Source organism: Lethenteron reissneri, chromosome 62, assembly GCF_015708825.2.
Source record: "Lethenteron reissneri isolate LAM-NWPU_2019-01 chromosome 62, ASM1570882v1, whole genome shotgun sequence".
Lineage (NCBI taxonomy): Eukaryota > Metazoa > Chordata > Hyperoartia > Petromyzontiformes > Petromyzontidae > Lethenteron > Lethenteron reissneri.
In genome coordinates this window covers 1,680,641-1,694,408 of record NC_083840.1, presented here as the reverse complement: position 1 = coordinate 1,694,408, position 13,768 = coordinate 1,680,641, and the positions used below count along the sequence as shown (strand labels likewise).

The 13,768-nt window shown below is 48.6% G+C and overlaps 1 protein-coding gene across 3 annotated transcripts in view; it reads left to right on the top strand.

Moving 5' to 3' along the window:
• Window positions 1-13,768, top strand: part of TMPRSS15 (transmembrane serine protease 15) — a 63,454-nt gene that overhangs the window by 27,525 nt on the left and 22,161 nt on the right. For all 3 annotated transcript variants that reach the window (XM_061576797.1, XM_061576798.1, XM_061576796.1), the window contains exons 11-15: window positions 1,887-1,986; window positions 4,177-4,330; window positions 7,248-7,371; window positions 10,535-10,624; window positions 12,333-12,464. In XM_061576797.1, coding sequence (XP_061432781.1) covers window positions 1,887-1,986; window positions 4,177-4,330; window positions 7,248-7,371; window positions 10,535-10,624; window positions 12,333-12,464 — 600 coding nt within the window. The remainder of the gene's footprint in view (window positions 1-1,886; window positions 1,987-4,176; window positions 4,331-7,247; window positions 7,372-10,534; window positions 10,625-12,332; window positions 12,465-13,768) is intronic.

Here is a 13,768-nt window from a genome sequence, read left to right as displayed (position 1 = left end):
CAACATCGGCTTCACAGGTGTTGCAGGCTCGGCGGCAGCAGGCAACTCCTCGCGTTCGGTGAGGCTTTGAAGTCCTTCAGCTGTCATGGGCTCGGAAGCTGTGGGCGGCATGACACAATCCTTCTGACGTATGCCCTCTGCCAGCACTTGCCTCGGCTCGTCGGACACAACAGACAGCCCAAGGAAGAACAAACGGTTTTAACCACGACAAATGGACAAACCAACGGCGATGGGCCACTCGTACATGCACACACTGCGGCCGTTTGACCTCGATCACTTCCATGGGACCCTGCCAAGGCTTATGCAACTTAGAGGACGTACCTACTGGCAACTGCGGGCAATGCAACCATGTCCTGTCACCTATGGACCATGGCAGTACGTGATCCCGTTTCCCTACTTTCGCTCGCTAGCCACCTGTACTTTGACGGTGTTCAATTTGGCTGCTTCCCGAGCCGCCAAAATGCGTTCCAGCGTAATTTGCATGTGCACAGGCAATTTGGAATTCCCCTTTTCCTTCGACGAACCCAATTGAGCGTCTATAGCAGTTACATTTTTCCTCCCATACATGAGAAAAAACGGCGAAAATCCCGTGGAAGCATGGGGGCCATTCCATACGCGGCCAATGGACTCGGAAAATGCAAATCCCAATCCGTTTGCGACACGCTAACTGCCTGACAGAGCATGGATGTCAGAGTCCTATTCAGCCGCTCCACCACCCCATCTGTCTGCGGATGATATGGCGACGTTCTAATTTTCTTAGTGCCCAACGCGTCGCAGACGTGGCGCAGCAGCTTCGACGAGAAATTCTGCCACTGGTCAGTGAGCAGCTGCTCAGGTGCCCCTTTGCCCATTACGTATCCATACAAAAACGCCTCAGCAATTCAAGCTGCTGACTGGTCAGGCAACGGCCAAGCCATAGGTTATCGTGAGAAATACTCAACACCCACCAAAGGAAATCTATTCCCTCTTGGAGTGGCCGGAAAGGGCCCAAGGATATCGAGCGCTACAAACTCGTTAATCGGTGAAACCGAAATGGATTGCAGCGGAGGCTGGGACTTCCTCAGCGGCGGTTTCCTACGCGCACACTCCATGCACCCTTGGACCAAGTGGTACACATCACTTGACATACCCGGCCAATAATAATCACGCTGCAGTGTTAGCAACGTCTTCCGGACCCCAAGATGCAACAACTTATCCTCGTGCACCACTTGAATCAATTTACCTCGAAGAGCAGTGGGGACGACAAGACGACAACGGTATAACATATCCTCCCTCAACATCAACAGGTCATCCTGAAGGACCATTCGCGGTCCGTCAGCAGGCGCAGAAGCTTTTTGGTCCAATTCCGTGCGACGCCGCAAGGCCGTTAGGGACATATCCTCCAATTGCTCTCGAACCCATTCAGAGCGCGTAAGGTGCAAAACACTATCAGCAGGTGCAAACACCTCGGCGGGCTCTGTGTCCTTGAACGCTGCCATGATGGTAGCTGATCTCATCGTCGGAGGTTTACAACGGCCCGCACCGGACGAACATGCACAGCTCGACGATTGAGGCAGACGGGACAACGCGTCAACATTGCAATGCCGCACCCCTTTTCGATATATGACGCGGAACGAGTATTCCTGCAGAATTTTAAGCCAATGTGAAAGTTGGCCAGAAGATTGATCAACCTTCAAGGAGTACTGAAGAGCCGCGTGATCTGTTGAAGGTGCGCTGTGTAAACATCGCCATTGGGGAGACAAAGGCGGTCAGCCGGGCGTGGTGCTGGTCACCCACTCCCTCATGTGCCGTGCCGGCCTTCATAGGTGTTCTCTAACAGCACTTGCCCTAACAGTCTGTTAAGGCTATAAGGGGGAACTGTGTCTTTATCTTTGTCATTCGCTTAGGGTATTACATCTTGGCCAAGATGCCCATGTCCATGTCTGAGATTGTCATGTGGAGTTTGGAGCTCGAGTCCAGCAATGGGCCCTACTGCCTGCGATTCTGGTGAGGCTGTTTACCCCCCTGCTACACAGAATTAATTAGCCAAATTAGTAAATATAATATATTAATAATTATATTACATCCTGATTTTATCCCCGAAATGACTAACATTTAACAATGAGCTTACGAGTGCTGACTTTAACACATAGTAGTAGTCGTAGGCCTTCGCGACCAATATTATACATAATAGAGGTATTTTGGGTTAGATCACCCGATGATGCTGGATGTAATTACTCAGCGAAATGTCATGGTACTCAAATTGTAAATGTTGTGGGTTTATTCTCCGGCTTACGCGCACTTTCCGCCATATCGCACTGCATATTTTCAGCTTTCGTTACCGAAGTTATTAGTTGTGAAAATGTATATACGTGCAGTATTGTCATTGTTCAAGTTGTTGCGTGTAGTTTATGATTTATATATATAAAAGGGAAATTGGTGAATGTGTCTGTTCAAAATGTTTTGCATACTTCCCGACATGCAACAAACTTGAAATTTGGCATGTGGGTAGCTTCCAGACTGTACACAATGCAAAAAATATAAAAATAGACTTTGTATTTTGGGGGGGGGGCGCAATAAGGGATATATTTTGCACGGCAAGTGAGCGGTGACGTCACATCTGTGATGTCACCCGCATGCGGCAGCGTCACGGAGTGTGCCTGCTGACGTCACGCAACCCCCCCCCGCCAACCCTCCGCATAGGCCGTGCATTAATCCAAGACAAGAAGCCGGGTAGTAAAGCTAGTTGTATATATTTGACACTGAATTCAAGCGTAGCTCCTTGTTTCGTCACGCACGTGGTGCTGCCGATCGCCGGGCTGGTCACAGCATTCGCAGCGGTTTTTCTGACGATTGCCCGATTGCATGCCATTTAGTTTATCTTTGACGGATCAGGCCCGGGATCACCGGATAATGTTGGAAAGCCGAATAATCGCATGCCTTGACAACCGATGATCAACTGCATTTCGAATTTGGCAAATCTGGACCGCGACTCGTGTGCGAATGACGTCGTGGGATCTGTGTTAACATCCGCGGTGAGTTAAGCGGGCGGCACGCGCGAGTTGCAAACATTTGACGGTGAATACCGCACACTCCAAAACCAGCGGTTTCTTAACATTTACCGCCAGGCTTGCAGCCCTTTGGTTCTCAATCGTTAAACAAATGCACTACTTTAATAAACACATTGGGTTTGATGGAACGAAGTTAGTTGCAACTTACGTGCCCATGCTTAATGTTTGTGTTGTCGATGATTTACCTTATATATATAAATAAAAAAGCTGGCCGTGTCTCGCACCCCCAAAAAGGGAATCTCGCACCCCCTGAGGGTGCAGCGTGCACCCCAGGTTAAGAGCCACTGGTGCTAAACCGCAGTATTAACCGGGATGGCCTGTCGGAGATGAGCCACGCTGGGCCCCCGCCTCTGCACCGCCACCCCCAACCCCACTGCGATCTTCGCACCTGATAGGCTCACAGTGACATCACATTTAGCCCCTCTTTATTTAAGGCCGGAAACGGAGGAAGCCTTCTTCACGATTTCTGGCAAAAATCGCCCGACGAAGCCGCTGGTGGTTGTCGTAATTGCCAGCGAAATGATGCACAGCACTCGAATTGTAAATGTTTTTTTACTCTCCAATACGCAACCGGTTAGTGCTGAAGTATAAATAACTAATTGGCACGTTTTGTTTCCGTGACAACCCTTTACTAACTGGCTGTGGTGGCAGTGGCATTTATATTTACTCAATCTAACCCTAAAAAACCTTTTATAAATAACTAGCTTTACCACCCGGATTCGCCCGACAATTGGATGCTTGTCTTGGATTAATACACGGCCTACGCGGAGGGTGGGGGGGGGGCGTGACGTCAGCAGGCACACTGCGTGACGCTGCCCGATGCGGATGAGATCACAGACGTGACGTCACCGCTCACTTGCCGTGCAAAATATATCCATTATTGCGCCCCCCCCCCCCCCCCTTAAATCCAAAAGTCTATTTTTATACTTTTTGCATTGTGTACAGTCTGGAAGCTACCCACATGTCAAGTTTGTTGCATGTCGGGAAGTATACTAAACATTTCGAACAGACACACATATTCACAAATTTCCCTTTTATATATACTGTATAGAAGATAGTGCTCACAAAGGCAGCCTACTGCTACGTGTTAAACAGATCGAGGGTGCTGACCGCGTCTCTCCGCCAGGTACTACATGTTCCAGGGCCAGCAGAGTCCGCTGTCGGTGCAGACCCGGAGCGCATTCGGAGAGGCTCCCCGTGACGTCTGGACTCAGATGGACGACCATGGGCAAGTCTGGGTTCCCGGTCACGTCACCCTCAATGAGTCTACCCCTTTCCAGGTGTCTCTTTCTCACATCCTCAGTGCTGTGTCTCTCTCTAGCTCAGGTGCCTATGGGGCTGTGAATCAGGTCTGCTCTCCCTCCCTCTCTCTCTTTTTTTACATTTTCCCGCGTTTTAATTTGGTAGAAATTCATAATCCACAATGTAACTTGAACGCGTGAAAACAAAACGCGTAACAAGGTTACATTAAAGTACACAAAATATCGACCATAAATACAGAGAACGCACAGGGCAGTCGTGTGGTTGCTGATGATAACTATTAGGAGCAGAGCGATTATCTCGCCGGCAATCCACTCAATTAACGCGATTCGATTATATATATATTTTTACAATGTGATGAACGTAGCGGCATCTAGCAAATACAGGGAGATGATCACGTGAACCTATGACATGTATGTAGGAATCTAAAACACCTCGATTCTTACACACGTTATTCGATCAAATGAATCGCACGTTTAGAGAACCGATCATGAATCGATGCATAATGACAACCCATAACCATCACGCTTTGGAAAAAGCGGCTCAGGGTTGCCACCCGTCTTGGTTTTCCCAGGATCGTCCTCGTTTTGAGGTGGCTGTCCTAGAAAATGTCTGCGTCTTCCCATGACATTATTAGTCCCAGAATATTAGCAGTTGTGCAATATTAGGGCCCGTCCATAAATGACGTCACGCGATTTTGGACGATTTTGATCCCCCCCCCCCCTTCGTCACACGGCGTCACAAAAAGTCTGACCCCCCCTCAAATATGACTTCACAAAGCTCTGCCCCCCCCCCCCCCCAGAAATAAAACATGCTTCAAATCGCTATAAACTATTGCCATTGTAATGCGTATTTAATTTGACGCTGCACTCTGACGTTGCAGGAGAAAACGTTTATTTAAAAGTCTATTTAATTAAGTAGAACGTGTTGTCGATATTTATTTAAAGTTGCGCATTTTGATTTGACGTCACATCTCTCACCCCCCCTCGTCACAAGTGTCTACCTACCCCCCCCCCCCCCAGGGTGCGTGACGTCATTTATGGCCGGCCCCTTACACCACTCACATAGTTCTCCCCTCTTCCGAAATTGTGAAATATTCTGCTTCCCATGATAGGTCCCGGTTTTTTTTTAATTCTCAGGTTGCAGCCCAGCGCACGTCCGTGTCTGTCCCCATCGTTCAAGTTGCCGCACAGCCAAACCCCGAGATCGGCGCATCCTCAAGCGCCAAACTACTGGAGTTAGGGGCCGTCCATAAATGACGTCACACACCTGGGGGCGGGGGGGGTCAGACATTTGTGACGATGTGTGACGAGGGGGCGGGGGTTTAGAAGTGTGACGTCACGTGAAAATGCGCAACTTTAAATAAATATAGACAACAGGCTGCTACTACGACGTGTTAGACTCAGCCCAAAGTTCTTCGCCAGCTCCCTAATCAGCACGTCATGCCGCCACCGCCAACCGCTCAACTCAGAAACTCAGCCGGCTTCTTGGGCCACGCTTTTTTCTGCGGTTTCTTTGCGCAACTCGGAGCCGAGCGATAGCGGCCACGCCTTGACCAGACCGCCCGGAGGTCTGGTCATGTGTGTGTGTGTGGTGTGTGTGTGTACGTTGAATTCTTTCGCACCGTACGTGGCCATCGGAGGTGCGGGGAACGGACAGCAAATTAAACACAACAAGCAGTTTTAAAGAAATTGTGGTGTTGTGTAGTGTAGCGTATCGTAATGTAGTGTATAGTGTAGTGCATAGTAGTGCATAGTGTAGTGTATAGTAGTGTATAATAGTGTCTGTTGAACTTCTTTCGCACCATACATAGACAACTGTACTAATCATCGAACAAACACAGTCACTGCATCGTGCACTTTCAGATGTGCTTCTGCAGCCATTTGGAATGCTCTTCCTTCTCGATATTAGGAAACCGCTGGATCTATCCACTTTTAGATCATCATCGAGATTGACAAACTCATTTCCTTAGAGCTGCTTTTCACGTTTAGTTTGTTGTCCTTCCCCTCCGCACCTCCGATTAGCGCTGTTGGCGAAAAAATGTCAGCGTCCACGTGTACATCACGAGTTGGGTGCGACGTCAGACTAATTCAAAACTGGCGACCAAAATAGTCATAGTTTTGTAATTGCTTTGGCACAAACGGAAGAGGCTTCCTCAGCCCACTGGGACTGTCCCAGCCCTGTCGGGACGTTCAGAGGCCTATGCCGCTACGGTGATTTGGTGCCGCTACGGTGATGTGGTGCCACCAAGGCGCCGCAGTGGCCAGATTTTAAGTACCTCGCCTTTACCCGTGGGTTGAGCCCACCAAAACCCTTTAGAAACTCTTGTTGCAGCAGCTCTTTCTCCTATGTCAGCAGTTCACCTGCTGTATCTGTTCCACCTGATGACGGTCGCTTGTGTTGCGATCGAAACGTCGTGATCTATTATTTTTCTACCTACGTGACTTTACCGAAAGAACCAAAGAGTTTGGTATACAGGAGTTTGTGAGTTCAAACCCAACCCCTGACGCCTGCTGTATATTTGGAGTTTACTGTTCTCCCCTTTCATTTGTGGCAGCCAGGTCGCTTCTGAGTAAAGAGGATGTTTAGTTTAAATTGTTTATAGTGTGCACTGCGCTATGAACCTGGAAACCCGGGATCGATTCCCGCTCACGGCCAACACCAGTGACGATTATCTGAACCGGTACTGGGTCTCACCTAGGTCGACTCAGCCTCAAACAAGTACCTGGTATGTGTAAACATCGTCGCTGGGGAGACAAAGGCAGCGTGGTGCTGGCCACCCAGCCCCTCGTGTGTCAAAGTACTGGCCTTCATAGGTGCTGCTCCTCGCTAACAGCACTTGCTCCAACAGTTTGTTAAGGCTATACGAGGGGGGGGGGCGGAATCGTTATCTTTGTTTAACTGCCGCCTGACCGCCCACCCGCGTGCCTCCCGCAGGTTCTGTTCGTGGTGCAGACGCGGAGACGAAACCCCCACGTGGCACTCGACGACATCGCCCTGGAGGCGGCCCAGTGCCCCGAGGGGCCCGACGCCGGCCCCACAAAGGAGCCGCTGCTGCCCAGTGAGCGACCCGCGCAGAACCTCGTGGATTGCTCGACCAGCCGGGGAGGGAGGGGGCTGCCGCTGTATTGATGATTTGTTTTGTTTGTTTTCTTAACGGTGAGACGGCCGATAGAGACCTCTTGAGCTGGGAGGGTTGGGAAGGAACTTTGAATGGCGGCCCTCGTGGCTCGGAGGATCACTCTGAGCTAAAACTAAATTGTTTCTTGCTGTGGTTGTCCCACCTGATGACGGACGCTTGTGTTGCGCCCGAAACGTCGTGATTTATATATTTTATACCTACGTGACTTTACCGAAAGAACCAAAGAGGATGGATCCCTGCAGTCACGAAAACTTCACATCTAGATTAGTAAACGATTGTTCTTGTTACCAGGTAAGGCCCCACACTGAGCTACGTGGCTCTTTTTCAGAAGTGACCTGGCGATCACAAATAATTGTTCAACGAAGGGGCTCTTGATCACAGTGAAATTTAAAGCGGCTAAAGACTCTTAAACGCATGACGTTGATTCGAAATGTGGAGCGAGATACCTGAGGACCCGGAGGAAAAACACCACGCGACCACAGGAAGTAAGACACGCAAACTCCAAATATACAGCTGGCTTCAGGATCGGAGTTGAGCCCACGACCTCCTGTAGAACAGGCGAGGAAGTTACCACCTCGCCACCGTGGTAAGAGCCACTGAGATGGAGAGCTCTTTTTCAGAATCAACCTGGCGACAAATGATTGCTCATCTACGTGGATCATGGTCACGTAGAAGTGTACAGCAGAAGTCAAATCCTCGAAACGGACAGCAGCATGAGGCTGGCACCACTGAGATCTCGAGTTCGAATTCAGGATTCACCAGCCACCTGTGATTAAACCGAGTTCTCAAGCTTTGTCAGTTGATATCCATAGACTCACACAGAGACCCATAGACTCACACAGAGCCCCACAGACTCACACAGAGATCCATAGACTCACATAGAGACCCATAGACTCACGTAGAGACACATAGACTCACACAGAGACCCATAGACTCACACAGAGCCCCACAGACTCACACAGAGATCCATAGACTCACCTAGAGACCCATAGACTCACATAGAGACACATAGACTCACACAGATACCCATAGACTCACACAGAGACCCATAGACTCACGTAGAGACCCATAGACTCACGTAGAGACCCATAAACTCACGTAGAGACCCATAGACTCGACTCACAGAAACCCATAGACTCGCGAGTTCTCAAGCTTTGTCAGTTGATAGACTCACATAGAGACCCATAGACTCACACAGAGACACATAGACTCACACAGAGACCCATAGACTCACACAGAGATGTATAGACTCATGCATAGACCCACAGACTCACACAGAGACACATAGACTCACACAGAGACACATAGACTCACACAGAGACCCATAGACTAATGTAGAGACCCATAGACTCACAGAGAGACCCACAGACTCACACAGAGACCCATAGACGCACACAGTGATTGGTTTGTCATTAAACCAGGTGCTCAAGTGTCGTGAGTCGATGGTCTCAACTTGACCACAAATGACTTACATTTATATCCATAGATTCACGTAGAGACCCATAGACTCGACTCACAGAAACCCATAGACTCACACAGAGACCCATAGACTCACGTAGAGACCCATAGACTCACGTAGAGACCCATAGACTCACGTAGAACCCAATAGACTCACACAGAGACCCATAGACTCACACAGAGACCCATAGACTCACACAGACACCCATAGACTCACACAGAGACCCATCGACTCACGTAGAGACCCATAGACTCAAACAGAGACCCATAGACTCATGTAGAGACCCATAGACTCACACAGAGACCCATAGACTCACACAGAGACCCATAGACTCACACAGGGATCCATAGGCTCCAACAGAGACCCATAGACTCACACAGAGACCCATAGACTCATGTAGAGACCCATAGGCTCACACAGAGACTCATAAACTCACACAGAGACCCATAGACTCACGTAGAGACCCATAGACTCACACATAGACCCATAGACTCACACAGAGACCCATAGACTCACGTAGAGAGCCATAGACTCACACAGAGACCCATAGACTCACACCGAGACCCATAGACTCAAACAGACACCCATAGACTCACACAGAGACCCATCGACTCACGTAGAGACCCATGAACTCAAACAGAGACCCATAGACTCACGTAGAGACCCATAGGCTCACACAGAGACCCACAGACTCACACAGACACCCATAGACTCACACAGAGACCCATCGACTCACGTAGAGACCCATATACTCGCACAAAGATCCATAGACTCACGTAGAGACCCATAGACTCACACAGAGACCCATAGACTCACACAGAGACCCATCGACTCACGTAGAGACCCATAGACTCCAACAGAGACCCATAGACTCACGTAGAGACCCATAGGCTCACACAGAGACCCATAGATTCACACAGAGACACATAGACTCACACAGAGACCCATAGACTCACACAGGGACTAGGTTGTGATTAAACTGGGTGCTCAAGTCTAGTGAGATGATGGTCTTTAGCCCGGTACAACACTTATTTGTGCTAAATTTTATCTCTTGAAATAAAAGTGCAAGGACTCCTCTACTACGAGTTAGGTTCCAGACGTTTGTTCGTCAGTTGATTTGTTCATAAGTCACAACTTTACTCCTGTCAATTCCAAACAGGTTGTAGACTAAACACGGGGAATGACTTTAAAAGTTGTCTAATCTCTTGTAGATGCCGCTGGTTCTTCACGTTCTGCAGATGTAGATGCCACCAGCACAATCTATTGCGTGGCAGTTGAACGTACGACTCTCGGTCCTACCGGGCAATTGGACTTACGGATGGGTTTGTTTGTATCTCTGAAAGATCGTGAGTCGATGTGTTCGTAAGTAAAGGAGTCCCTGTATCAGTTATGATTGTAAGGCTATGACCACTATTCAGTCACAGAGCGTGTGTTGCTGGATGGGAGATTCCAACCCCCTTCATTCTGTGGGCCAAATTTTACTTGTGGAAGGGGATCTCAGAGGTAGTTCTTTGATATCCACTTCCATGGTCTGTTCTCTAACTCAGACTCTGTGTGTTGCTGGACTCTGTTTTGCTGGTGGACTCTGTGTTGATTGTTGACTGTGGACTGTGTGTGCCTTAGAGGACTGTGGTGGACCTACGTGGCTCCGAGAACCAAATTCGACATTCACCTCCCCCAACTACCCTGGCCCCTACATCAGCGAAGCGCACTGTGAGTTTCCCCCTCCCCTCCTCCCCTCCCTCTCTCCCTCCCATCCCTCTCTCCCTCCCCCCCACACAGAGTCCACCAGCAACACACAGAGTCCGAGTTTAAGAGAACACACCCTGGAGGTGGATATCACAGAACTGCCTCTGATATCCCTTTACTGTTTACTTTTTGGCGCTCTCTGGTCCAACAGCGGTGAGACTAGGCCATAAATAAGGATGTCCCTGGTGTAGGCCAATCAGTTTCAAATACAATGCATACATTATTATCAGGGCATGTTTGTTTGCATGTTCACCGCAAGTATGTGCGGTTAATGCAGATTTGATTGCCTGCGAAAGGTATTGATTTTGTGTTTGAACATCTTAACACCTTCTGCTTTATTGCCAGCTAGGGTGTAACCTATTCTTATTTTTCAAATTCGAAAAAATACGTCGCAAATTACTAAAATTGGGATGACACAGAACAGCAATATCGCCCGGTGCCGTGAATCTCCTGCAGACTGCGTCTGTGAAACGTAGCGGTGAACGACGGTGGCCAATATCCATACCTCCAATTGGCACGGTTGGCAATGTACAGTGCAAAAGAAGTTCAACATACATACGGTACGGCGGAGCTGTTCCCTGTAGCCAGTGTTCAAATACAAAGTCCTATTTTCGGGAACTCAAGTGTTCGTGTAAACTGCGGACAAAAGTTCAGATTGTAATTTCCACCGCAGGGCTCAGAGGTGCTCATTGAGGTGAACCCCTGGCTCTGGGCATTTTGAGTAGGGAGACACTCTGCCAGGTTGAGGTCTGCCTGCAGGGGATGGGAGAACAACACAGACAAAATAGCTGCCACACCTTCCAGTAGTTTCAGGAATTCTGTCCCATTGTCCCCCAAAAGCTTTTGCAAAAGTCAGAATCGAGTTCTGAGTTAAAACGGGGCGGGGTTACTTGAGTAGCGGGCGGGGGCTACCTGATCAGTGGGCGGGGCTACTTGATCAGTGGGCGGGGCTACCTGATCAGTGGGCGGGGCTACTTGATCAGTGGGCGGGGCTACTTGGCACTTGATCAGTGGGCGGGGCTACCTGGAATAATTTGTCAATGTGGGATTGCAAACAGCAGCAACAACATCTCCCCCTGCTGTGAAAACCTGGCAGGACCCTCTTTTAAAAGAGAGTCTTGAAATTCGGGTGAAATTTTCCTGAGCAAATGAGTGAAATGATAATAATCATACAGTAGACTCCAGATTATCCGCGTGCGGTTTATACGATTTGCAGATTACCACGCAGCTGAGATTTTGACATACATTAATAACTCATGGATTTTCCCTTAAGCCCAAATTAATCATCTAAAATCAGTAATACATTGTTCTTCTGGGAAATGTTTATTACAAGTCAAGTGCTTAAACCGAACAAATATGTGTGCTCCAGTTAATCCAAAATCCACGTGATCACCTCGAAAGTGCAGTAGTTACATATGTTTACAACGGTGGGCGGAGTTTTGTTGATTTTGATTGGCGTGACTCTGCTCCCATCCACTTAGTGGGCGGACTCTTCTGCATGGGAGCAGGAAAGTGTCATCACTGAGAATGCAGAAAATTTATATTTTTGGATTATCCCCTAACCCTAACCCTAACTAACCCTAACCCTTACCCGTTATTAGCGCCGATAATCCATAGTCCACTGTAGTACCGCACTGCTGTGGAATGTGGAATGGTTTCCCCGCACCCGCAGGCATGTGGCTCATCATCGCCGACGATGGCAACAACGTCCAACTACACTTCACGGAGTTTGCGCTGGAACAGGGTTTCGACTTCGTGGAGGTCAGGGGTGGATATGGCTACGAGGCCAACTCCACCTTCATCGGTAAGGCGCACCGCTCGTCGCTAAGGCCCAACTGCTCGTCAGTAAGCCTCACCACTCGTCAGTAATCCTCACCACTCGTCAGTAAGGCCCGCCGCTCATCGCTAAGGCTCACCACTCGTCAGTAAGCCTCACCGCTCGTCGGTAAGGCTCACCGCTCGTCGGTAAGGCCCACCGCTCGTCAGTAAGCCTCACCGCTCGTCGGTAAGGCCCACCGCTCGTTGGTAGGGTCCACTGCTTGTGGGTAAGGACCACCGCTCCTCGAGCCGTTTTGCCCGGCGATTTTACGACGAATGTTGCAAGGTGTGCGCGTGTGAGCACAGCGATAACATATTTAACTCTGGCTGTCGCCTGATGATACTGGTTGTAATTACTGCCAAAACGTCGGACTAGAATTTTGAATGTTGTGGGTTTACTCTCCCAACATACAGGTGTGCTGTACTAATAAAGAATTGGCATGTTTTGTTTACGTGACAAACCTTACTAATTGGCTGTGTCGGGTGGTGGCGGGTTAAATGACATTCATATTTACGCGATCTAACCCAAAACACTATTATGGATCTTCATTTGCACTCACACACTAAACTGAACTATTTTTATTTTACCTGGTAAGGCCCAACTGAGCTATATCGCTCTTCTTCAGAAGCGACCTGGCTATCACAAATGAAAGCTCAACTAATTGGCTTATCGTGTGGAAAATTTTGCAGCAGCCAAATACTCTAAAACGCACGTTTCTAAAAGTGTCGGGGAAAAATCAGAGGCCCCGGAGAAAAATCCACGCGACCACGCGGAGAGAAACATGCAAATTACAAATATGCATCAGGCATCAGGGTCCAGATCGAACCCACAACCTCCTGCATACCAGGCGAGGTCGTTAACATATCCTAGCCACCGTGGCGAACCTAAACATCGATATAAAACAAAAACATCGATGCTGCAGATACCGAGTGTCCTGAGGGATATTGCACAACCAGTGGCGGCTCCTGCAAAATCTCTCAGGGGGGGGAAATGTCTGGATGATTGATAAGGATAAGGTCCACCCATGCAATGAATAAATTAACAGCTTAAGCATGTAAAAGCAACTTCACTTCTTTAATATTAATTAAAAATAAAGTGACTCTTACAATACATCTTGTTTGTTTATATACTCACTATTAAAACAAACCACTCAAGTTTATTTTATTAAAGATTCCACTAGGTAGCGATAAATTATATTGTTGGATGAAACGTGCTTACGTATGATGACGTTAGCACATATGATGACGTAAGCACGTATGATGACGTAAGCACGTTAGGGCGAGCCCTCC